Below are 27,167 nucleotides of genomic sequence, written 5' to 3'. Positions count from 1 at the left end.
CCAGGGTCAAATATACGCTTTATTTAGACTTTGGTCTTGGTGAGAGAATAAAAATGGGAGTGAGGGGGATCTGACAAAACAGAATCTTGAAGTGATTAGACATGCACCTGATGAGGCTTTAATGTAGAAGAACATGGTGGCACAATTTTTGTCTTCTACAATATAATTCTTTAACAATATTGGAAGAATAGTCACAGTTGCCAATATTACAGCTGACTAAGCTAAACGTTAACACTGGTGATGATGGTGCATTTCAGATCACATTTATGGTACCAATATCACTAGCTAGTCTCAAGTAAAATTACAGAAGATTGTCAAGGCACATACTTCCTGCACTCATCAGGAAACACAGGCAAAGATCTGTGTGAAAATAGACTGCCGGGTTAGTTCACATACTAAATTACTGCCTAAATGCAATTCTTATGGACTGAACACAATGCTAGAACCGATTCTACTTCAAGACGTGTCATGTTTAGCTTTACACAAAAATAGTAAAGTTTGTCTTTTGAAGAGATGGGAGGTACATGGGGGAAGGGTGGGGAGGGGAGGAGAGAGCAGGGAAGAAACTCATCAGCTGCTTACAAACATCAAAAAACCAAAGCTTTAAGCTTGGTGCGCCCCCACACCACGCATGCCTAGAAGAGGCACTGCATTATTTTGCCACAGTTTGCCCAACAGCTGTATAAACTGGGCACTTCAGCAGGGCTTTATGGCACTTTTATCTAATACCTGATTGAATCAGCTGTTAGATAAAAGAGCCAAAAAGCCTCGCTGAGGCACCCAATCGATATAGACGCTGGGGAGACGGGTTGAGTTAATGCACTTCCTTTTCAGGTAAGGTGCTTGTTTTTTTTCTCCTCACGTCTGTCATCACCCATGACATTCAAACCCTTCCTATTAAGTCAGAGAAAAAAAGTCCTGTGAGAGAAATTTCTGGGGAGACATTTGCAATCCATGAAAGAGTTACTGCAAGGTGCCTTCTCGGGATCAAGTTTGTCCTGGTGCTGATGCCACATCTGGGAAGAAGCCAAAAGGGAGTCAGCTTACAGCAGTTGTAACCAGCGTATACCTCCCCTCTGTCCCATTGCCTCACTTCATATTGGTACATCTTAGGCCCCAGCAACATAATCTGCAATAATTTGCACTTTCCAATACCTAAACTGGGGCTTTAAAAACTGATAATCCAACTGGGCCTGTCCTAATTTGTGCTTTAATAGTCACGGTCTTTGTTAGCATTACTGCAGTCATGCAATGACCTGTCATAGGATGGCCTTGGTCATGCCTCCTCTTCCTTTTGCTACAGCCAAGGGAGTCTTGCAGAGAAGAGTACAGAGTTGAATCTGTACTTGCTGGGGAAAGTGATAGTGCTGGTCCATACCCAGGCCCATTGCCTTGAGCTCTCTTTGGACCATAGGCCACAAATAAATCAGCTCTTTGAAGTCTGATGTTTATATAAACAATGTAACCTGAACCCAGCTGCTATTGCCAACTTGATTAAGTTACCCAATACTGCAGAAATAAGTCTTCCTCACTTGGCTAGGTTTTTGTGACCTTAATCCTTTTTGCAGCTTATCCTTAGGCCCTTTGAGCATGTCTACATGTGTTGCTATGGCGATGTTACTGCCCGTGATTTAGTACTTCCTTTTAGAATTACTAAATCACGGCACAGTAACAGCCCATACTGCACTGTACGTGCAACGCATGGTTTTTTTTAGCAGCTACTTCGCCATAGTAGCACACTATACAAGGGGCAGTGCATTGCTACAGGGAAGTAGCTAGTGGTCACATGCAGACACCTGTAGATGCTACATCACCTTAGTGTGTTACTATGGTGATGTAGAGCCGTGTGCAACTTACTGGTAACATTCCACTGAGTTGTCTAATCTATCCAGTGCTCTTCCCCACAGGCAAGTAGCACCTCTACAGCAAGCTGAGTTGCTCCAAGGGCAAGCAGGGAGAAATTTGGAAACAGACTAACTGACAGCAGCAGGCAGTAAGGGAATGTCTAACAGTTCTTTCTATGAGTATATTAATATGTAAGGGTTTAAAAAATCCTCATAAGTCATTATTGTTTAAAATTTTACCAGAACTTCTCATGCTTTACCTAGTAAAGGTCTATCATGACCCTACAGCTCCTAATTTTCCCTTTTTCTCCCATGGAAGCTTTCATTTTGTTTGACTAAGGGACCAAGACCAAAGCTTTGTCAGCCTGTAATTGCTGTGAAAGCACAACACATAAGACTGTTTCCACCCTCACACCAGACATAGACAGTTCCTCCTGTCCAAGTCTACTACAGCACAGCATCCTCTCAAGATAGCAAAAGCAACCTGCACAAATACAGCCCTTTCACAGTTTCAGATGACTGCACAAAGCAATCCTTCTTCCAAACTTCTCTGTCCAATTGGCATTATGCTTCCCAATTTACAGATGAAAGGGTCAGAGTAGGAAAGTAAAGCAGAGTATGTCAGTGCTTAAAAACTCTGCTTAAAAACCAAGATGTTATCAACTCCACATCCAAAGTGGACTTGACAAGAACCTTGACAGAGAAAAGTGATTTAGCTCGTAAGGGAATCAAATCTTACTAGAAAGAACACAAAAGGCACATCAGGCTTGCAAGCATCGTGCCAAAGGCACAGCCTGACTTCGTCATCCAAACAGCTGTTCTGGCAGTTCTAGTCTGCAGAAGCCTTGTGAGTTTCTGCCAACCAGCAGCAAAATGACACCTGAGAGTCCTTATCATATAGTGCAGAGTCACCCACTGAATGTAATGGCCATGGAAGATTGGGACATGCTGTTTAAGCCACCCTCTGTGTCTCAGAAATGGAGGAATAATCAGGTGGAACTTGGAGGAGCTGCAGTTCATAGATGTTCCCACAAACAGAATATCCTGCTCCATAGGAAATAAATACTTACCTCCTCTCTTAAATCAGAGGTTCTTACATCTACTTTTGGAGTTAACACTTTGGCATTTGCACTGTATAGCACAAGTACTTCAACAGAACTTACCAGGTTACACATTTTTCATCCCTTTTATTGGAAGCATGTTATTTAAGCATTGCTCTAAAATGGCACTTCATGGAAATGTAGACAAGTCTTTCTGCAATGCATATTACAACATTACCATTCATAACTGCCTCATGACACACCATGAGTAAGCAAACTCCATCCAATAATTGACTAACTGGTTTCGACAGCATAAAAGCTAGACAGATGCAATTTATAGAGGTTGAAAAAAAATCATTCGCACGCAGAATACAAACTACACTTAGATCCAGAGGTAGTTTTTGCAGAAAAGCCTTCAAAATCCTGCGTTTTACTGAAAAAAGGAATAATGTAGCCTCCAAGGCACTTTTCACATAAGAGGAAAAGCTGATGCCTTTCCAGAAAGAGATATTCTGAACTCATTTCTGAAGGCTACATTCAAAAACCCCATACTATAATCTCCTACAAAAGACAGAGTAAATGTCAAACAAGTTCATGAAAAGGAGAAGTGTGACAAAAATGCTAGAAATGCCTTTAAAAAAAGGGACTAATCAGGAAAGAAGAGAAACAAAGACATGGCCCCTGTCCTCCTATAAATAATTTCTGAAGCCTGGAGAAAATGGACAGGAAATTCAAAAATACCTTCAAAAATATTTTGAATTAATGCTCAAAAGGCACCCACACACTAAGACACCTGGTTGTTCAGCACTCCTTGTATTATTTTAAACACTGAGAAGATTAACCTTCCCAGCACTGGGAAGGAAACAGACTTCTAAATTCTGATCACAGTTGATAAGAGCAGGCCCAAAGAATGCTTCACCCATTTTAATCTACATTTGCCTATACTGGTAATGGCACGAAACCTTTGCAGGTCAAGAAAACCCAAAGCCCACCACTTTCATCTTTAAATCCCATTTCCTATCACTATTGAGTAGTTCTTGTATGTTATTACCTTTTGGAGAGGAAGGCAAGGAATACATTTTGTGACCCTGGTTAAACCTTTATTGTAACATTTGATTTATCAAATTTAGAAGACGTGTGCAAAAGTTTATGTTAAATTGAACTCTCCCCTCTAACAAAAGTCTGTCCAGAGCAAACTATAGCTCACAGTAGAGAGCCTTGTGGAAGACTGTGCCTATGAGTAACTTCCCATCATGCACGGCTGCAACAGAACTTCCCTGAAGCACAGACCCATTCTCAGCATATACGCGGGACACCAGAGGCTTCTCAGACAAAATGTTCTGGATGCGGAGAACCTAAGGAGGGAAGACGTCCATCCAGTTAAGTCATATGTTACTTTTGGAGGTATCAAAAGGCTAGCACAGAGGTGATGTTTCATAAGTATTTTAATATAATTAACTCAAATATCCTATTTACATGAATTTAACAAAGTACATCATTATGGCTAAAAAAAAAGAAAACAGAACTGCTCCATAATGCAAGTCAGGACTTCACCAAGTTATCTCTGCATCGAGACAACAAATTCCGGGTGCCTACAGTATATTTACAGAAAGACAGACAAATCTTCGTTTCAGAGGCTCTAGTGACAGAGAACTGTTCATTCCTTGATAAGTTATGACAGCTAAATTACCTTCGCAGTTAGGAAGTTTGCACCTTGCTTCTAGCATGAATTTGCTCTGGTTCTGTTTCCAGCAGCTGGATGTAGGTATACTCTTATCCACTAAACTAATCCCTCCCCAGTCACCTCCCAATTTCAGAATTTTTTTCCCCATAAAGATATTTATGGATCAAGTCACCTCTAAAACCTTCTCTCTGATAGGCTAGGTAGACTGAACTTCTCTAGTCTCTCAGGGGAAGGGATGATTTTCTGGACTTCAAATCCTCTCTCTTTTCTTTTCTTTTTTTTTTTTTTAAGCATTTTCCAATTTTTCAAGCATCCTTCATAAATATGGCCACAGCAGTCCTGTGAAGGGCTCAAAAATTCTGAAGATAAGTTCTCCTGCTATTTAGTGATCCCATTTTGATGTCAAGTCAACCTTTCAGAAAGGTCAGATTCTGCCAGAAGTACAGTTCCTTGCTAATGGCAAAAGCTCAGAAAAGTTAAAATCAGCAGGCCAGATTCAACCCACCTTACTCACACCAAGTAGTATTTCAATCTGCAAGTAATCCCATTAATTTTAGTGGGGAGGCTCACAGAGGCAAGGTGTTATTTAATGTAAACTAGGATTGCAACCTGTTGCTTACAGTTGGTCATTAAAAACTGAAAGATTAAACAAGAACAAACAAGGACAAATTTAACCTCTTCTATCCTGAGCCAACACAGCTTTTGTAAATAATTAAAATGAGTTTCTTCAGTTTAATTATTCTGCAAATGCAGAGAAAGATGACCAAGGATCCCATTATCAATTAAAGCAATGCTGCTGAACTGTCTGGCCTTGTGCACTGCATCTGGCTGTGGAGAGACCCCACACACCAGTGTGATCCGGCATGGGGATCACATCGTCCAGCCCGCAGAGCGTCCCATGGGTTCGGAAATTTGGTAACAGTAAAGCAGTGGCACTGTGTACTACTGCAGCTTCCAGAGATGCAGCAATTGCTGTTGTTACTGCTCCCCTGCTGCCAAATTTCTGGACCTGTGAGGAGCCATGCAAGTTAGATGACACGGACCCATGGACCAGATTTGGCCTTCAGGCCAGAGGTTAAGCACTAGTGAAGTAACCTATTAGACTTTTCTAGTGGTCACCAGCACATTTTAATACAATGTTGGCTGGCCAGCTCTAGCTATTTAACCATAGTTAGGGTCGACCCCCCTACTCCAGGAGGAAACAAACAGTCTCTTCTCTTACAAGGTCTTTTAGGAGCTATTCTTTTCAATGAGTTGTTAGTTAGGAAACAGGTGTGGAGTTTTTCCAAAGCACACAAGTCATTCAGGAGAACAAATCAACTAGTCAGTATCACCTAAGCTCCCAGCTCACTTCAGTGCTTTTAAAGATTACACTTCAATGGATGGGATAGCATCTCTACTCTGGGCAGCCGCCATCTTGTAAACCAAAATGCAAAACAGTTTGCCTATCTGCTTTGCACTTACTTTTCTGTACAAAGGTCCTATTCTTCCACCATCTGGCTGAAAATATATCTTTTGGTTTTTCCCTAACAGGCCATATCCAAACACGCGTTTTTGGTGCCACAAACTGCATTCGTTGTATGTTAAACCGTTCACAGCACTGCTAATTTGCAGCAGGAGGGGGCGCAGCTTTTGCTACCAGGATTTCCTGGTAGCAAAAAACAAAACCCGGGGAAAAAAAGCATCACAAAGTACATAAAAATAGTGTGTGCTGGGACAAACGTAGAGACAGAGGAGCAGACCACCCGTCTCCGTGCACAGTGGAGCCACCACACTGATGCACACTGTGCCCCATTCATCCACTCCACAGCTGGCTCAAGACAGGGGAGCAGGCAGCCCTGGGCTGGCTGCGGCCCTGTTTCTGCATGCCTCAGTTCAGAGGCTCCACTGCAGAGCCCCCACAGTGAGGCACATGGAGACAGGGAGCCCCTGCACTGAGGCGCCCTGCACCTCAGCCAGCGGCAGAGTGGCTGGCTGGGGCACAAGGTGCCTTAGCACAGGGGCTCTGTAGCACACAGAGAAAGGGGAACAGGCAGCCCAGACTGCCTGCTCCCCCATCTCCATGTGCTACCTCCTGGCTGGTGGGGTGCAAGTTGCTTCAGCACAGGGCACATGGAGCCAGAAAGAGCTGGGCATGGGCAGTTTGCCCATTGCAGGACAATGTGTCCTGCAACAAAGGGCATGTGCATGGGTGTGCACTGCAACACAAAGTATCAGCACAAATTTGTGCCACTTGAAACACATGTCCCTTCTCTGGATGAGGCCAAAAAGTCCAAGTCAGCCTGGGTTTAAGTTCAAGGCCCAGGCATATGGGGGGATTCTTTCAGCCAAAGCAAATGCCAGGAGCTATAGGACACATGGAACATAACTTGCAGAGAAAGCTGGATTGAAGCTACAAGAGGGCTCTGGAGGGCAGAGCCAACTGCCGTGTATTATTAAAATAGAGTATTGCTTAATACACATCAGTTTGGCACAGGATTTAAATGGTGTCACTGTCTAGGACATGACACAGTGATTTTATCTTTCTGGGAAAATGAGGTCTACAAAAAAGTATTAAGTAGGTATTATAGCACAGACAAGACTCCACACAAGAAGCAGTACCATCTCCTTGACCATGTCTGTGATGTTCTGAAACACTTTCCACTTCACCTCCCACAAATGATCCAAGACCAGTCATTCACTGCACTACACCAGTTTAATGCTCATGCAATTTCTTAGAAATCAGTCAAGTTACTTGACCCCCAGTCTGCAATGGTACATCAAGTATTTTGACCTGGATCTTCTAAGGAGCCACAGTAAGTTATACCAGCTCCTACTGAAAGTCAAAGGAATATGGATGCCTAACTCTCTCCAGCTCAGACCTCCAAAGGGAACTTCCTGCTCAATTGATTTTCCAATTCAGACTTATTTAGGTTACCAAGACAGTGAGGATTATGGCTTTGGATACTGGATGGTAGGGTTTCCCAAACTACTTTGGCTAATAGACCATCAACTATCAACATTTCTAACAGACCACCATGCACCTTTACGCATGCACCATGCAGCTTTTAACTAAATACTCTCCAAAGATGCACAAGGCTTAACATAATTTACACACCCTTTATGGCCTCCCAGACTACCAACATGTCAAAAAACAATTTGGACAACACTGGTGTATGGCAGAATTTTAGCTATATGATTTTAGCTCTGAGCAGCCAACATTAGCACAGAGGTGTTGCATTAGTTCTCTTTACCATTCAGGAGCATTAACTGCAGCTGGGAGAAAAGTCAAAACCTTTTGAAAAGTCAAAAGAAGGATGTGGCCTGCCTTGAGAGGGTTCAGAGGAGGGCCACCCTCTTGGCTGGAGGGCAACAGGGCAGGCCCTATGAGGAGAGGCTGAGGGACCTGAACCTTTTCAGCCTCAGCAAGCGGAGGCTGAGAGGGGATTTGGTGGCTGCCTACAAACTTGTTAGGGGAGATCAGCAGCAAATAGGAAGGGCCCTATTCCCCCCAGCAGCACCTGGGGTGACAAGGAACAATGGCCAGAAGCCGCTGGAGAATAGGTTCAGGTTAGAGATTAGGAGGAACAATTTCACTGTTAGGGTGGCTAGGATCTGGAACCAACTTCCTAGGGAAGTAGTCCTCACTCCTACCTTGGGTATATTCAAAAAGAAGTTGGACCTGTCTGGGGTTGTGAGATCTGTTCAGGTCCCTTCTGACCCCAAACTAGTATGAAACTATGAAAACCTGATGTTTTGCTGACAAGCTGTATGACTGGTAGCATTACTACCATCTTTTCCAAACAATGAGATACCAGTAATACTTCATGAAAACATACAGAAGTGTTCTCTTAGGCTAGGGACAGACGTTATATATAAAATGATTTAAGTGATCAGAAACTGGCTTAAACCTATAACAGAACAGATGTTCAGTGCACATAAACCAGTTTGAAAATGGCTGAAACTGGTTTGAGATAAACCTGGTTGAATGTAGTAGCAGACTTAACTGATCTGGGTCAAACCGGTTTATGTAATGTCGGTCCCAGACCCCTGGCTGGTTTAAGATAAACCAGACTTCCCCAGCATCCCGGCATGCTCTCCGGGCTGGGCAGGGCTCTGTGCTCCACAGCAGGGCTGGTCCTTCCCCTCTGCTCCCTGGTTGCAGCTCCAGCAGGGACTTGCAGGCACTGCAGAGTCTGCCTGGCTTCCCCCTGCCCTACCCCCTCTTCACTGCTCAAACAGGAAGCCCCCCCTCCCCCCTCAGCAGGAACACCAGCCCCACAGACCCTAGGCATGTGGTATGCTAGCTAATGCCAAGAGGTGTCTGTGTGTGTCTTCAGTTACACTGGGACAGGCAGACAGAACAGTGACCACTTAGGGCTTTTTGGAGCTAATTAACAGATCATCTGGTAAACTGTTTAAGAGTCTGAACTAATGGAGAGAGGCTATTGTTTTGCTGATGAGTTGATAAACACTGTTATCAGCTCCCTGATGACTTGCTTGCTTGTCAGTTTGCTGCAGACAGTATAAAGAAGCAGGGAAGGAGATTGAAAAGCTCTGTATCATCAACAGATGCATGCACTGCACACCCTTCCTTGCTTCAGAGTGCTAGCTGAGGGCTGGCAACACTCCCACCCTTTGAGCAGCAAGCAGGGAAAAGCATGGGATAGTGCAGGCAGGTTGGGGGTTTACACCCCTCCCTAATCAGAGGTCTTGCTGGGGCCTGGCCATGCTTCCCCTTCAGCTCAGTACTGTAGAAGAGAAGGGAAGGGAAGGGAAGGCTGCTTTAGCACACCCCACCCCCAAAGCTTCTAGCCTGAGCCACTGCAGGCATGTGCCTGAATTTCCTCAGTCCACAGAGAATGTCTGTCTGGTTACAAACCAGTTCAGCCTAGCCAGGTTAGACTAACCTGCAAAGATTGAATCAATTCAGGCTCAGACTTTTTAAATGTCTGTCCCTAGCCTCAAACATGGCACATTCGCAAAACTACCATACTCCCCACTAGTTGTGTTCAAAATGCTCCTTTTATTTTCTCTTAGGAGACAGACATTGAGGGTCTATACACAGATTTAGTAACAGTTTAACCATTTTGACTAAGAATAAGTATTGGGGGGGCGTGTTGTTTGTTTGTTTGTTTGTAATAGAGATAGCCAAACCCCTGTTTTGGTAGTTATTTCAGTATAAAAGGGTGTGCTTTTATTCCCCTTCCTGTATCACCGTGTAAACATTTCTCTTCTTCTATAATTGCACCCACAGTGAGAAAATTGTGTCATTAAGCCAATATGAGTAATGGCTATATGATTTATTTTTTCATAGTATAGGGAAGGCTTAGCATTTCAATTAACTCATATAAAACTAACCTCAGAACCAGGAGGATTCTCAGGATCATAGAAAAACACCTTCATACCATTGGGATGACACCCTGCCCAAATATCTCCAGTAGAATGATCAAGAAATAAGTTATCAATAAGTGTGTCCAACTGCAGCATCTATCAAATAGGGGAGGAAGCAAAAATGAAAAATGCTGGATGCACCAAAGCCCCACAAATTCTATTTACATGGGGTTTTTTCTTTAATTAATTTATAATCAGCACATTTATCCAAGGAATGCATCTTGCAGCAACAACTATATAAGTTTATCATCAAACAGTTTCCCCCTCAGTAGTAAAAGTTAACAAAGCAGTATCTGGTGCACGTATTCTATAGTGCACCAGATTTTATGCAGCTTCTACATTAGCACCTAGGCCTTGTTTTTACAAAATTGATCAATTACCAAACCATTTTGGGCCATTTATAGAAACATTCATGTTAGCTGGATCCCTCAGCTAATACAGATGTGTGAAATATGCTACATCCTTATGCTTTTGTAAACCCAAAGCTAGATTACTACAATGTGCACTACCTGGGGCTGCTCTTGAGGACCATTTGAAAGCTACAACTGCTACAGAATGCAGTGGCCTGACTTCTAACTGGAGGAGATCATCAGGAACATCTTACTCTAGTGTTCTAAAACCTGCACTGGCTTCCAATAGCATTCCAAGTGCAACAGCGTTCGTTTGAGCAGGCCAGTTTTGACCAATAAAGGCCTATGTACCATAAGGACCACCTTCTCCTTTATGTTTCATCTGGATTCCTAAGGTCAGCAACAGTGATTAAAAACACACCCTTGACAAATCTCCCTTTTGATGTCAGCAGGAGTTACTTCTAATAAAATGGATAGAAAACTGGCTGGAGCACCAGGCTCAGAGAGTAGTAATCAATGGCTCGATGTCTAGTTGGCAGCTAGTATCAAGTACTGTGCCCTAGGGGTCAGTCCTGGGGCCTGTTTTGTTCAATGTTTCATCAACGACCTGGAAGTGCACCTTCAGCAAGCTTGCAGATAACACCAAGATGAGGGGAGTAGTAGATACACTGGAGGGTAGGGCTAGGATTCAGAGAGACCTAGACAAATTGGAGGATTGAGTCAAAAGGAATTTCATGAGGTTCAACAAGGACAAGTGCAAAGTCCTGCATTTAGGACTGAACAATCCCATGCACCAATACAAACTGGGGGCTAACTGGCTGGGCAGCTGCTCTGCAGGATGGGACCTGGGTGTTACGGTGGACAATAAGCTGAATATGAGCCTGCAGTGTGCCCTTGCCAAGAAGACTAACAGCATACTGGGCTAAATTGGCAGGTGTGTTGCCAGTAGGTCAAGGCAAGTGATTATTCCCCTCTATCTATTCAGCACTGATAAGGCCACATCTGGAGTACTGTGTTCAGTTTAGGGCTCCCCCATTACAGAAAGGATCTGGACAAATTGGAGACAGTCCAACGGAGGGCAACAAAAATGGTGAGGGGGCTGGGGACCATGACTTCTGAGGAAAGGCTGAAAGAACTGGACTTATTTAGTCTAGAGAAGAGAAGACTGAGAGGGGGAAGTATTATTCCCCTCAATTTGGCGCTGGTGAGGCCACATCTAGAGTACTGTGCCCAGTTTTTGGCCTCCACTACACAAAGGACAAATTGGAGACAGTCCAGGAGAGGGCAGTCCATTTTATTTATTCTGGAGAAGAGGACACTGAGAGGGGATTTAATAGCAGCCTTCAACTACCTGAAGAGGAGTTCAAAAGAGGATGGAGCTAGACTGTTCTCAGTGGTGGCAGCTGACAGAACAAGGAGCAACAGTCTCAAGTTGCAGCAAGGGAAGTTTAGGTCAGATATTAGGATGCGTTTTCTCACTAAGAGGGTAGGTAGTAAAGCACTAGAGCAGGTTACCCACAGAGGTGGTGGTGGAATCTCCTTCCTTGGAGGTTTTTCAGACCTGGCTGGGATGATCTAGTTGGGGACAGTTCTGGTTTGAGCAGGGGATTGGACTAGATGACTTCCTGAGGTCCCTTCCAGCCCTAACTTTCTATGATTCTGTATTAGTTGGTCAGACTGTGCCTCAGCAGAGGCCTTGATCAATGGCAAATCTGGAGGTTTATCTTTAGGTTGCTTTTATTAGAAGGAAACAAACAAAAAATTGTTCCTACTCTCTGTGCCTTTAATATGCTAACAGATGCACTTTTATAAACAATGCTCTAATTTCAGACAGATTAGGCTCTTTTCCTAACCAGAAGACCTTACCTTCACTTGAGTTAAATTCCAATTAGCATGTTTTTCCATAACGTGAATATTATGACCCAACAGATCAGCAATATAGATATACCTTGAAAAGAAAGCATTAGTATCTATTAATAGAGCAGGAGTTATCAGAGCTGGGATAAATTGATTCTGTATGTGCAAGCACTGCCCTTTAGATGCTTTAATGAATAAACAGTTAGAAACATCTATAGAAATTTGAGGGCATCCACAGCATACCCAGCTTAAGATAGACTGCTGAAAATAGCTTAGTAGCCTGTACCATTAAATGAACAGAAGACTTCAAGACATTTTTCGAAGGAAATTTATATAAATAATTCTTGCAAGCAATATATAATTTCTATACCAACTGGGTCATGCTACTATGATAACACCGGACATCAAACGCGTCCAAGTATATTACCCACTTTTGTTCCACAATATTTCAAGTTAGAGTTGCAATTTACAAAGAGCATCTCCTACCAGTCAATCATTTTCAACATCTAAACCTACACATCAACAACAACTATAGTAAAAATATTAATCTACACACAAGTTAGGACCATTTCCTGGCTTTTTTTTAAAAGGACAACTCACTAAATGAGACAAAGACAGACTTACTTCTCATCAGGTGACATGTTGATTCCATTGGCTGAATAAAATCCTCCTGCTACCTCTTTAACTTCTGTTGGGCTGTAGTAAACAACATTTGACCAAGTTAAGCCCAAGAACATCTCCAGGAACATCAATACAGAATCAAAGAAATAGTGGTCATTGGTAGCATAGAAACCGTCAGGTCCCACAGCCAGAATATCATTCACACTAAAAGTTAAAAGAGAAATAAGCGATCGAAGTTTACAAAGTATACAGTGATTAGTGCTAGAGAAGATAAATCAATAATCTTGCTATCTATGTTCTTCCTTCCCCCCCCCGCCCAATGGTCTGTTCATATAACAGATATAAAACTGATAATATAAAACTGATTTAAAAGTGGAAGACTGAAAAGGGTACGATTAGTGGCCTTCTATTAAGCCTTTTGGAACTAGTGGAGATAAACAGCCTAGATAGCAATAAGAAATTAAACTCAATAAATTTTTTTAAGTTTTCTGTTTCACAGAGCAAATCCAAAGAGCCTTCTAGCCCCTAACAGCTATGAAACTATGAAATGCCTCAAGCAGGGGTAAGTAACATTTTTGGCTTGGGTGCTGAAAAAACTGCAATGTCTACCTTGTAAGGTGCTGGAGTGCCAGCATGCCAGAAAAATAAAACCAGGATGGCGGCGGCGGCGGCGCGGAATTATGGTGGGACATACTGCATATTATTATAGTTAATAATCATAAATGTGGCTTTTTTAAAATTACAGTAAATACCAGGTTTTCTAAAAATTCTAAACCTGTTGACAATAAATAAAACGTCATATACTGCCTCTGTTCTTATGTATTCTTTTTTTGTTAAGCATGATGTGATGAGAGAGGGAAAAGAGAAAAGAGAAAGGAAGAGGGAAAGAGAGAGAAAAAAGAAAGAGCGAAAGAGGTAAAGAAAGAAAAATAAGAGAGAAAGAAAAAAGAAAAGAGAGATAAAAAGAGAGAAGAAAGGAGAGAGAAAAAAGGGGACAAGAGAAAGAAAAGAGTGGAGAAAAAGGAAGCAGAAGAGAAAGAAAAAAGAAAAGGAGAAAAAGGAAAAAAAGAAAAAGGACAGAGGAAAAAAAAGAGAGAAAAAGAGGAGATAAAGGGAAAGAGAGGGAAAGAGAAAAAGAAAAAAAGGAGAAATGAAGAGAGAAAGAAAAGAGAAAAAAGAGAAAGAAAAAAGAGAAGAGAAAAAAGGACACAGGCAGGGAGAGAAAGAAAAGAGAGAGAGAAGAGAAAGAAGAGAGGAAAGAAGAGAGAAAAAAGAAAGAAGAAAAAGAGAAGAAAGGAAAAAAGAGAGAGGAAAAGAAAGAGAAAAGAAAGGCAAAAGAGAAAGAGGATGTTCTCCTTGCCTCCCCTGCGGCTCGGGCCCAGGGGTCCAGGACAATGTCCGGCGAAGGGAGGCAGCAACACCCCAGCAGCAGCCGCCAGGGTGCTCAGGCCTCCCTGACAGTCCCGGAGCAGAAGACGCCTGGGCCTAGGGCTGGGAGGGAGGGTCCGGCCAGGCAAGGGCAGCACAGGGAGGCACCATGAGCAGGCCGGCCTGGCGGGAAGCAGGGGCTGCCTCAGGGCTCCACAGACTCAGGCCGCAGTGGGCAAGTGGGTGTGCGTGCTGAGCAGTACCTGAGGTGGGGCCTGCCCTGGCCTGTGCAGCTCCATGGGGACGGGCTGCAACCGCCCTGCCCATGAGGAGATGCCGCTGCATGTGGCAGGACGCTGGGCTCAGGGGGCTCCTGGCTCTGGGCTTGGCCTCCCTGCACACTGCGAACAGCATGAGCAGGGCAGAGCTGCCCACAGTGCAAGGGCCCGGCCGCAGGGGCCCCTAGGCCCTGGGAACAGCCAGGGCGGTGCTTGGGGCCAAGCCGGGCGGGAGCCTCCAGCACAGCAGCCCTGCCTGTGTCCTGGCCTCACCCACCCACAGCTCCCCTCCAGGGGCCGGGCCAGAGGGCGCAGCCCAGGGACAGGGGGCCGGGCCAGCTGAAGCATGCTGAGGAAAATGTCTCCATGCGTCACTAATTGGCACACATGCCAGGGGTTGCCTGTTCCTGGCCAAAAGGAGAAAATGTTAACTGTAAACAAAAACTTTGTTATCATAGAAAAACAGAAAGATGCCAAATACAACATTGATCTCATTTGACAGGTATCATCCTGAGCATAGAATATAAGTGCGATTCAGTGCTTATGAGGGTATTCAATGTTTTTACAGCAATTAAGCCTATTAACAGACAAGACAAGAGAAAACTATAGCCGTCTGGCATTATCCAGAAGGAAGGAATCCATGAAAGTTGCAGAAAAACTTTTAAAATGGAAAAGGCCTCTTCAGGTTATGTTACCTAATTCATTTACCAAAAATAGCTTTTTACACAGAAAGAATGGTGGTTTGAACCCAGTACCTAGGCAGAAGATCATGTTTGATAGTTTTCAGATGTTTGAGAGAATTATCATCTTCTACAAATGTAAACACCTCTACTGTGCTCTTTTGATGTGGATGATTCACCACAAATAGGTACACTGAATCATCTAAAAGAGAGTAACAAAAAGATAAATAAAATAAATTGAGTTTAAGTTTCATAAAGGCTACCTGGCAACGTGAACACCTATCCATCCATGAAGCTTCCATTACTGGGGTATTTGGCTGCCTTGGGAGGGGGGGGGGGGGGTTAAAACCTGTTTTGTTTACCTTCACAAAACACCCCTGTGATGTAAGGTACTGCTATCACCTGCACTTTACAAGTAGAGAACTTAAGTACAATGTAGCTTGTCTGTGGTCACAAAGGAAGATAATATCCAACCTGCTCTCCAGCCCTTTAGGCTAGCATCAGCTAAAAGATTTTCCCTTCTTGGATACTGCAGCTAAGTGCTTTACATTACTTGGTTTTAAAGCGGGCCCTCGGATTGCACGCTCATCTTTCAGAGAAGGGCACGCACATAGTTCCACCAGCAGAAAGCTAAAGTTGGCCTTGTGCCCAACCTTGCTGATGATTGCATTTTAGCCAGCAGAGATAGGCAAGATCCAAAAGGTCACTGACCAGCAACAATTTGAATTTATCTGGCTCATGACTCAGAAATGTGCCCTCTAAAAAGGAATGGTTGTCTCTTTTGTACTGCCTATGACTAGGTGGAGGTGTAATATGCTTTGACTGGAATACAAGACATTCTTGTTGGATCTGAGCTCAGCTGTTACCACACTATTACATCCAATACCACTTCCCCATAAAAACTTCATGAAACTGGCATGCAGCTGTGTTAATTTTTTCCGTCCAAGTGACAGAAAAAGAGACAGCCCTACTGAAAGCCTTTGGTAGGGGTAGAAGAGAATACCAATGGTCTGAACAGCCTTTTACTGTTAAAAAATAGACATTCTCTTATCAAAAATATTCTCTCTCTCTCTTTCAGACCAAAGGTAATGGAAAAAGAACTTCATTTCAGCCACAAGATATTTGCCTGGTAGAGAGCAGAGATGAGGTTAAGTGAAGTAAAGGAACACTCCTGAGCACAGGTACTATATTATACACAAAGTTCAGTTAAGGCTCACTGCACCAGAATGACAATATATGAACAGTGGTGGCTGGAGCCACTATGTTCCACAGAATCAGAACAGAAAGGGACCTCAGGGTCACCTAGCATAACCCCCTGCAGAGAAACAAGACTGCTGTATACCAGGTATCATATTCTACTCCTTTCCCAAAGCACCCAATTCATATTTGAACATCCAAGAAATGAAACTTTTACTATCAGGCTATGTTATGCCTCCATACCTTATGCAGGCTTCCTGGGAGCACATCATTAATAGCCCCTGGATGCTTACGTTTCTCAAGGGACAGACCCGCAACATCAAACCTAGGTTCCTAAGTTTGGGGCATTCTGTTTCTCCTAGTGGTGCATTCAGCAAACCTAAACGAGCATGTACCCTCAACAGAAGCTATGCAACCAGTTCATCTCTCTCTTACACAGGACAATCATTTCAAAGACAGAAGTAAGTTGTTCACACACACACTGGCATTACAAGGAAAGAAAAGCCTAGAATACATAATTCTCCAGGAACCTGTCTAGCATCATTTTGCTTGATCAGGAGGGTCCTCTCTCCTCTGGCACGGAGGACAAGAAAGTATGCTTACAGGAAGCCCCTCAGCCCTACTCAGCCCCATGACTGAAATACCCCTTTTCTGCATAGAGTAGGAGTTCCTTACACCAACTGCTCAATACATAGATTTTCTATTTCCAATCTCCATCATGCTTTTTTCATGAGTAATTTTCACCACCTACCATCCACTAATATCAGCTGTGCACAAGAAAGCAATCCTCAATCCATATTAAGTTCCCTTTGGCCAACTTAAAATGCGGTGGAGACTAGACAGGGCATTGATCTCCAAGATACCTCTATTCATATACTGATGATTTTTGATAGGTCACTTATGACACTTTAAAAAAGGGACTATTTGAAGAAAAATGCGACATTTTCCTTTCCCCCTGCCCCTTCATTTAGTTATCAAGCTCACATTTTTGATGGCAGGCTATGAGGCAGTGCATAACAACAAAGGGACCCTTTTTAAACTCTAGGTTAAGATTTATCACTCTTCCAATTTAAAACTCTTACCTTTATCAATATATGTGCTGATCCCATGAGGGTTAAATGATGCCAAATCAAATCCACGGCTGATTCTCAATTCTCTTGCTTTTGGGTTTTTTTCATTCAAATCCATCAGCAGTATTTCACCTGGCTTGTCTGGTGCAAAGCTTTTAAGTCCTGGATATTTTAAACCCTTTAAAAATAAAGTGAACAAACACAATCAGTCTGAGGTAAAAAGTAAAAAAATCCAGTCAAGGCTGATTAGACTACAGCCATGATTCTCAACCAGAGTACTGCAAGATCCTTTGAAGGCTGCTGCAAAAAATGCAAAGAGGTAGGTTAGAAAAGCAGAAAAGCAAATATGGGCAAGCTTAGTTTCCCCCTGCCTGGCTGTTCCCCTGCCCACACTGTTTGCCCCCTGTGCAAGGAAGTACATGCTGTAATAAATAAAACAGTTGGTTGGGGGGGGGTTGTTTTTGTTTTTTGTTTTGTTTAATTTTTTACAGGGATTACCGCTCAACTCACAAATTTCTGAAGGGATGCCTTCAGATTGATATAGGGCCCCTTGAGTCTAAAAAGTTTGGGAACCACTGGACAAGAGCTTTGATTTTGGTTTACACCATGAATCTCCTCTGCTCCAGAGTCTGGCTAAATATACAAGGGTCTCCCAGGACACAGCTGAAGGGGGCATTCCCATACTGTCCTCTTCCACTTCCACACAACATGAAGGCAATGGACAGCCATGGTTCCACAGACAAGGCTTTCAGGCCTTTGCCCAGATATTCACAACTTTCCTTTGTAACCAAGAGTGCAACTCCCCAGTTAGAGAAGAACATTCTTTCCCCAAGTTTAAAGCTTTCCATAAATCAATGAAGCCCTCCTTAACTCACTACACCTCCAGAACCTCCACACTGTCTCAGATAAGTGGATGACAGTCATGCAGCCTCCCTATTGAAGCTCACCACCAAATGTATGCCTGCCTTTGCTGCTGCCTCACAGGGGTAGGCAACGTTTTTTGGCCGGAGTGCTGAAAAACACCACAATGCCTACCTTGGAAGGTGCCAGAGTGCCGGCATGGCAGAAAAATAAAATGAGGGCAAGGGGTATGTGGCAGGATACCCTGCTTGTGCCCCTTGCACACCACCCAAAGCCCCTGCCTCCCCAGCCCTACTGCCCCTTGCCCCCACCCAAAGCCTCTGCCTCACAGCCCGGGCTCTGTGACTTCCAGCAGCTACCCTGGCTCTGGGTACCTGCTGGAGCCTGGGCTGCTCCCAGCACGGCTTGCAGCATCCCAGCTACCTGCTGGGAGCAGCCCAGGATCCCGACTGGCAGCAGCTCCCCAGAGCTGGGGCAGCTGCAGCCGGGAGGCTTCAAACAGCTGTGCCGGGCTCTGGCATCAGCTCCACACCAGTGTGTGCAGGCGCACCTCGGAGCGGGGCCTGAGGCCGTGCAGCCCTGGTCTCTCCCCTGCTCCTGGCATGGAGGTGATGAGCCCAGCACAGCTGTTTGGAGCCAGCCTGGGCTCTGGGCAGCTGCAGCAAGCAGCGGGCAGAGTGCAAACAGCTCCACCAGGCTGCACAGCTCTGGTATCAGCTCCATGCTGGCGACGACTGTGTATGCACCTTGGGGCAGACAGCGGGGCAGCGCAGCCTGCCCCGAGGTGCCTGTGCAGTCGCCGCCACCACAGAACTGATGCCAGAGCTGTACAGCCCGGCAGAGCTGTTTGTACTCTGCCCGCTGCTTGCTGCAGCTGCCCAGAGCCCAGGCTGGCTCCAAAAAGCTGCACCAGGCTCGTCACCTCCTTGCCGGGAGCCAGGGAGAGACCAGGGCTGCACTGCCTCAGGCCCCTCCCCCACTGCCCACTCTGAGGCGCACCTGCAGGTGCTGGTGCAGAGCTGATGCCGGAGCCCGGCACAGCTGTTTGGAGTCTCCCAGCTGCACCCCAGCAACACCCATCCTTATTTTTCTTTGGACCTCCCCAGATCACTGATGCATTCATACCTCCACAGAGGTCCTCCAAATCATACTTAAGGGCCAGCAACTCTCCCTAAACACCAGCAAATGTTGCTATGCTGAGCTCCTGCTTACCCACCCCACTTCTCTGCTCCAATAGGTTTTTCCAAGGCATCTACCCCAATTGCATGTCTTGCCCCAGAAGAACTTAGAAAAACCTGAGTTCACCCACTGGAATCTCACTGCAGCAATTCCTACTTGCAATATCCAACCAGCAAAGGGTTTTTTTCCAAGCCAACTAGCTGCCCCTACAGCACCTCTGCATCCTCCTTAATGTTTCCCCCATCTCTAGCAACATAAGAGTCTGTACTCCTCCTACCCCAACCCCTTAGTTACCCTGATTTGCCAGCCCTTGGAACATAAAAGGTCGATTCTTATTTTTAAAGTTTTTCTAGCTCTTATGATTACAGAGCCTGAAAATTTTAGCCCTAAAAGCTTGAGAACAAGGCGGCAAAAAGAACCTCCCAAAAGTCAAAGATATTTAAGGCAATCTCATGTTAATACATTCAGGCAGCAGTACAGCAGCAGTTCTGCTAAGTTGCTCAGGTCACTGAGGAAGCTTGTGTAACGATAAGCAGGACAGCTTTTTCAAGTTGCTCAAGCAGGAGGAAATACTGGCTCAGTGCTAGAGCCTGCTCGAGTCTTCACTGTTTCCAAGAAGCAGTTCTTGTCCAGAAAAAGTCTAGCTTGCAGTTTGTACTTGCTGGTCCTGTAAGTAATGAACTAGTCATGTCCTTGCATCTAGTGGAAGACAGATACTTACGGAGCTAATGAAAACCAGACCATTAGGAAGAATGTCAATATCTTCTGCACCAGCTTCTGTAGAGGGAAAGAAAGAAGTGTTTTATGCAAAAGTATTGAATAGTCACAGTTGATTGCTCACATCTTTGTCTTCTCTTACACAACTCCAGTTCTCAAGAAACAGAGCAATGCTATTTTCAGTTACTCTTATGTTAGTGGTACCATGTGCCTGAAGCAATAGCAGAAGCTAGAGAGTGATACCAAAGAGGTATTCTCAACGCTCCATAGACACCAAGTTTCCTTAGATGTAGGCCCTCCTAGTAAATCTGTTTCAGCACAAGCTTTCCCGTAGAAGTCTGGCTGCTCGTAAGGTTTCCTTCCAGTTCCTCCCCACATCGTAGCAAGGGGTACAGAACTGCCTGAAAGTCCCCTGCAGCTGCAAAAGCTGACCTCTGCCACCCAGTCAGCCCCTGCCACAACTGTAGCCCCATTGCAATGGGTGATGAGGCTCCCTGCATAGCTTCCTGACAGCTCACTCCTGGGTGGACTATCAGGGGGGAAAAGAGAGCAGAGCACTGTGGGATACTGGGGGACAAGAAGACCTGTCCACACATTAAATTTGTCACAGAAAGGCTTGCCACAACAAAGATGATGTTTGAAGCAGCAATTTCTTTGCCGCAGAACTGCCATTTTTGCTGAACTCAATGAGCTTTAATGGCACGTACGTAACGTGTATCTAGGCCCTCAGTCTGAACTTCTACATAATGCATCCCATTGATTCCTGCCTCTGGCCCAACAACTTCTGGCTGACCTGGAACAACCCATTGAGACAGAACTGGCTCTTGAGTTGAAGTCTCTGGTAATTTCCATGTCAGCTTTGCAGATATCAACATCCAGCCACTGGATACTGCAAAGCAGAACTCTGGTAGGACAAAGAAACTTCTAGTAACAGTTATCTTCTCCCTGCATAGGTAATTTTGTGCCTTGATGAAGTCATCTCTCGCAGTCCTTAATATGTTAACTGGATTGAGGTCTTTTAATCTATCTGTAAGGTGAATTTTGCAGACCACTCTCCCATAGCTCCTCTCGGAACACTGTCCTGTTCTTTGGGAAACAAGCATAAGTAGAATTCCAACATTTTTCAAAACTGACAATGTAAAGCCATGCAAAGTGTTTTTCACCCTTCTAAAGAAGGAAAAATAAATATCCACAAATCAGGCCTTTGGAAGGGCAGCCTTTAGCTAACAACTGGTTGGCTAATTTCTGTTGTACCACAAACGTCATGTGCGACCCAGGACAAGTCACACAGGCAGTCAATTCCTTTACAGGCTCTACTCATTTATGTACCCGGTACCCAAAGTGGATTTCAAAACCCAGAGTTAAGGACCTTGGCTCCATGCAATGTCTGGGGACAGGTAAACAGAGAGATGATTCAAAACCCTGTGAAGAAATCCCCTGCCTTTCTCTCTGCCTCTCACTAGGGTCATGTCTTAAAAGGGTTCCTGTATCCAATCTCTGTAAATACTCAAGTTGCTTTTGGTTGCTCAAAGTATATTCTGACTTCCTCGTTCTACCCCCCACCTCTGTTCAATAAAGGTACTGGGTTACATCCTTCATTGTTGTGCTGTTGAGGAGGGAGGCCTTCCGCCCCCAGCAAAGTTTGTCTTTTTATTTTCCTTCAGTTCTACCTGATGCTATTTTGGGATGCTTCAGGCTGAAAGAAGCACCCAGAAATATTACTGTGGGCAAAGCACTCCTCAGATTCACTGGGTCTTTGTGCCCCAGGCTGCACAGAGCCCTGCCAGAGATTAGTGCCCGGGTGGTGGCAGCGTTACCCCAGGTTTGCAGGCGTTTTCCAGGAAGCAGGACAGCCGGCCATACACTCCCCAAGGGAAACCTCATTTGGCAGTCTTGGGCCTGGCACAGTGAGATGGATGGCTCTGTGTAGTAGTGCCTCACTGTGCCACCACAAACCCCACACAACAAGGTGCAGACAGCTAGTCAGAAGAAATACCAAACTAAGCTCAGTGGATGCGTCTACACATGAAATTAGTGCACCTGAATAAACTCTAGCACAACTGTGCCAGAGTTTATTGTTCCCAGCTACCATGTTTACATGTATGCCTGGGACCGCAGCATGTTGAGCCGGGTCAGAACAGGTCCAGCTGGCAGGGAGCCTGGGGAGTCAGTCTGGAGGCCTGGAACTGCTCCCCCCCGGCTCAACGTGCTGCAGGGGGGCTGGCTGGGGCACGAAGGTGCTTCAACGCAGGTCTAGCAGCAGGAGTCATGAAGGCTGCAGGCCATAGGGATTTTTTCTACAGTAAGCCTGCCAAAATCACAGTGCCCAAGACTTGGGGATGGCCCAAAATGACAACATAATTACCCTGATTAAACCAAGGGAAGCAATTAATCCATGCTTAATGTCACATGGATTAATGGATTTTCCAGGTTTAATCAGAGTAATTAAGCCGCGATTTCGGGCCACATGGCAATCTGTGGGGAAGGGCAGGACTGCTGGGGCCCCTCAGCCAATCAGAGTATGGAGGAACCCCACTGTGCTTAACCCATGAAAATGGCGGCCAGCCCTATAATCTGCCTGAGAAATCAGCCTCCTTCAGTTTGGTAGACCCCTACCTGTTATATCAGGGCATTCAGGGCACTTGAACTTTCACAAATGTACTTCTGTCCTGTTTTAGGCACCCTTAGGTAGGAGTCAGAGAAGCAGGAACACTAAATGGCCCCTAGCTGGCCCTGGTGACCTAAGTGGGGATGATTGTCAGTGGCATAACTACCCCCAACTGGCCCTGATTGCCTGCATGGGTGTGGCTGCCTGCTTATAAATAGGGTAACTATATGGAACCATGGGAAATCCAGGAAACTGCACCCCCCACTCTCCTAAGTAAACAGTGATGCTACAGGGAGAGGCAGAGGTGGAAAGGCATGACGGGTGAGGCAGGCAGCAATGGTGCCTGCCCACCCACCTGCCTGGAGCACCATGCCACTCTGCCTTCCTACTGGACTGCGCTCCATGCCCCTGTAATTCCCCCCCAGCCCTGTGCATGCAACCTGTCATCCAGCACCCCTCTGACTCCCAGCTGCAGCACCTGGAAAGAATCATGGACTGGCACACAGGGGGCATTGGCCTCCATGCAGACCCAGATGCACAGTATCCCCACAGCCAGCACAGCTAGGTGCATGTCTCTGCTGCCCCCCTGCGTCCATCCTGCATGGGCAATGCATGCAAGCACCTGGCATGGCAACAGCTGCAGCCACATGGGCCTCTTGCTGCTGCTGCTGCTGCTCCTGCAGCCAATTGGCCCAGCCTGGCCAGGACTGCAGTTCCAGAGCAGTGCCCAGAGCTGCCTCCCCAAATATGGGTCCCTGCCAGCAGCTGGATGGGTGGGAGAGGGGGAAAGACCTCTGCTCCCCTTGAGGCAGAAGTCTGAGCTGCCCCACCTCCCACCCCTGGGGTTGCCACACACACATGTGCACACGAGCAGCCCACGCTCAGAGGAGTGCTCTCCCCCTGGCCCCACCCCCAGCCAATCCAGAACTTTTGCTAGTCCAGAACTTTTGTTTCACTTTGCACCAACCAGCTGGGACCCTGGGACAGCCTATGGAATCCAGGACTGTTTCCAGCCAAACCGGGATATATGGTCACCCTACTTATAGCAGCTCTTTTAGTGCCTAGCAGGCTACTCAACAGAACAAAAGTCTTATGCTGCTGATTTATTGTTCTTGGTTTCCCATTCCTGCCTATTGATTCCCATTCCTGCCTCCTAACTCTGCTTCCACCTCCTGATCCTCAGCTCCTGACTCCAGTGTATATCCTTGTCTTCTGACAGCTAGCTCATGGCTTTAGTTTGGCAAGCACCCATGTCCAGGTCCCTGACAGCTACAGCTGCCTGCTCTGGACCCTCTGGCTTGTCTGGATCCTTGCTTCCTATTCCTCACACCCCTAACTTGCACCTCTAACCTTGTGGTAAACAAGTGAATTTCTTGGTCCCTTATGGACTTTGATTTCCTGAGCCTCCGACCTTTGACTCTAGTCTGGTCTTATTTGCTCCTGATCCTGAGCTGTGACCTTCTAGGTGGTCAGGGCTCGGCCCCATGACCTATAATCATTTTCTCTCCACTAAAATAAAATTGTTTGCCAAGAGGAAAGATAAGAAGGTCAGTTAGGACTGGATATTTAAAATGACTAAGTTCAAGAAATGGATAACTTAGGGAAAGCTCTATGCTGGAATGTACACCACTATTTCAAAAGACACTCCTGAACAAATCACATATTGGCCACTTCTCAATTTTCTTCTACTTAGGAAAGAAAGGAGCAACAGCACTATTCAAATATTTGTTGGCCTGAATCTTGCCAAACAACCTCCCTGTGGCACCACTACTGTGAATAAGAAACTTGTGCCGTAAAAGAACCATTGATGGAGCACATGCTTGGAGCAGTAAATGAACTGCTCCACTCCTAAGTGCGTCCAACATGGCGTTTCTGAAAAATTCTGCTCTGCTGGCATTGCACTAGTGCTTTCTGAACAGGTTTAAGCTCTCCATCTGCACTATTCTAGCACTGATAAAACTGCATAGATAACAGCCCCAGCTGAAGTCCCTCAGCAAAAGAACTAAGCAAGGCCTAAGAGGGCATTATAGCTCCAGGAACAAGGTGAGGCACAGAAACTTGTTTTATTTTTTTTTATTAAAGAATGACCTCAAAAGGGACACTTTGCTAATATTTGGTAAACAAAAGGCTCAAGTTGCATTTTCGTTTTAATTAGAATAATTTTAAAGCAGCCTCACAGCATCTCTCATGAACGAAAAGAGCTTCACTTTAGATTGAGATAAATTATCGGCTTTTGCATTAAACTGCACTCTCCACATAGCACATCTGAATAAGACTGTGCTTCAGGCTATTAGATATTTTGAACAGGATCCTATCCTCCTCATGCACAATCACCAGATCAGATACTACCCTGCCACAGATGTCTACATAACATAAATGGCAATTTTGCAACCAAAACTCATAATCTGATTTCTGATTGGCTGAGCAAGTTATTTGTCTCTCTAGGCAGGTACAGTGCAGAAGCACTGCAACTTAACTCCACGGCTTCTTGAATATACTTCTTGGTGTTAGAAATCAAGAAACCCTATGGCCCTCATAAATCAACAGACTGCAGCAGCACTTTGGTGGTCCTTCCTTATAGCGTACCACACAGTCTTCTCAGAGAAGGCTGTTCAGTTTCTGACTTGTTATCCTCAAGATGCTGAACTGGCAGAAATCTGTGTTTTGTGACAAGAATGCCAATTGCCTCATGGGAACATGCAGCTTATGGTTTTCTGTTTGTTGCAATTCATGTAGGAATACTGCCTTGCTGTTTCCAGGGAAATATGCTCCCTGATCACGTTCATCATGTTTCAGTGGGATTTCAGGCTGCATATACGTTGCAGGCCTGATGGCTACTCCAACAGAGGTATATTGCAGTACAGTGCAACATGTATAATATTCCCTTTTTAAGTCTGTATACTGATTGCTCAAACTGCACTCTTGGCAATATTTACTAGTGGCACTGGCACCAACCATCAAAAAGTCACTGTACAATACCAATTAAAGTACTGTTGGGATATACAGAATAAGCACAGCCTACCATGTAGTAGGTCTAACCTTTGCCTGCACCTACAGTCACCACTATGCTAGAGGTCTGTGAAAAGTTCTGCCCATAATGTACATGGCAAAGAGAGGGCATGGGCAAATGTACACTTGGAGCCATTTCAAAATGGGAGGAAAAGCTGCTGCTTGTTAGTGTGCAGCAGCTGTAACTGGTAGGCAGCCAAACAAGGTAAACTGCAGTTTACAAAGGATGCAAACTGCCTTGAGTTTAATCCTGGTTCATTCCAGGTTAGTGCTGGACTTGTTTGGCTATATTTAAATCACTGCAGGCTACTGCACAGGTACTGTTAACAGTGTAAAAGCTGCTGTCTGATCTGCAAGGATCCTGGTTTTCTCCGATTTAAAAAATCAGAAATTTTCCAATAAAAAATACAACCCAAAATCCACATTTTTCTGTGATCAAAATGAAGCACCATATCAATCCAAATAATATATAGTGGCATTTTGTTTTAATCATGGAAAAATATGGATTTTGAGCATGTGTTTTTTTTAAATCAGAGAATTTCTGATTTTTTTTATCAGAGAAAACCAGGATCCCTGCTGATCTGGAGCAGCTCCCCATCCCCTTTTAATACATAGTTGATCATACCCAGAGTCTGATAAACACTGACAGCCTGTATGCATAGTTACAGAAAAGGCTCCTTGTAGAAAATAAGCAGTGCAATTTCATTTTGAAGGAAAATCAAGATAAAATTTTACATAGTTAAGACAGTAAACCCACAATATCAAAAAAGTACAAATACCTCACAAAAAAGTAACCAATTAACAAAATCCAGACTAAACTCACACTTCTCACCCTCCCGCTCTGATTGGTATAGGGAAGGCCAACTAAAACTTGTTGAACTAGTTTTACAATTCAGGTGAAATTATTAACTGTGGTTTATGGTTTAAAAAGGATCTATTATGCTGTCCTTTAACCCCTGTCTGCTCATTCAAGGGGCAAATAAAAAGCAGCCTGAGAATGAAGCCAAGATGGATCACACTGGACAAATGTTATCATCCTCACAATAACGCAACTGTGGAGACAGGGAGAAACAAGAGGCATTTCAATTTTTTTAGGAGTTCATCAGTTCAAACTCCTTGACATTTTGGAAGCAGCTGATCGACCCTAGAGCCATATTTAATAGTCACAGTACATAGAATCAACCAGACCCAGGATGGAGAGGATGCAAATGCGCTCTGAATTGACAATTAGACCTTTTCCAGAACTCCATCTCCCTCAGAAAATGATGATTCACTGAAACTATCACTTGTCACAGGAAGGGTCAAAAATTGGAAAGTTTCAAAAGTGCAGAAAGGAACATTCCATGTTTTCAAAATGACAGATCCTTGTTTTCTGATTCAAAATGAGTTTCCATTTCAAAATGTCCGGCGTAATACATATCCATAATATCT

The 27,167-nt window shown here is 44.7% G+C and overlaps 1 protein-coding gene across 4 annotated transcripts in view; it reads right to left on the bottom strand.

Moving 5' to 3' along the window:
• LOC102569523 (serum paraoxonase/arylesterase 2) overlaps positions 1 to 27,167 on the bottom strand; it is a 36,843-nt gene continuing 9,676 nt past the window's right edge. For 2 of the 4 annotated variants that reach the window (XM_014603186.3, XM_014603187.3), the window contains 8 exons: positions 20,124 to 20,179; positions 17,375 to 17,540; positions 15,171 to 15,297; positions 12,773 to 12,973; positions 12,158 to 12,239; positions 9,909 to 10,037; positions 4,092 to 4,239; positions 1 to 1,016 (listed from right to left, as the gene is read on the bottom strand). In XM_014603186.3, the coding sequence (XP_014458672.1) occupies positions 988 to 1,016; positions 4,092 to 4,239; positions 9,909 to 10,037; positions 12,158 to 12,239; positions 12,773 to 12,973; positions 15,171 to 15,297; positions 17,375 to 17,540; positions 20,124 to 20,179 (938 nt within the window). In that variant the 3' untranslated portion in view covers positions 1 to 987. Of the gene's footprint in view, positions 1,017 to 3,011; positions 4,240 to 9,908; positions 10,038 to 12,157; positions 12,240 to 12,772; positions 12,974 to 15,170; positions 15,298 to 17,374; positions 17,541 to 20,123; positions 20,180 to 27,167 lie in introns of those variants that run through there. The other 2 variants (XM_014603188.3, XM_006258455.4) reach the window with 1 other exon arrangement.

The sequence above is a fragment of the Alligator mississippiensis genome, chromosome 5, assembly GCF_030867095.1.
Source record: "Alligator mississippiensis isolate rAllMis1 chromosome 5, rAllMis1, whole genome shotgun sequence".
NCBI classification, from domain to species: Eukaryota; Metazoa; Chordata; order Crocodylia; family Alligatoridae; genus Alligator; species Alligator mississippiensis.
The sequence above is the reverse complement of the archived record's forward strand: the minus strand, read 5'-3'. Positions and strand labels throughout refer to the sequence as shown.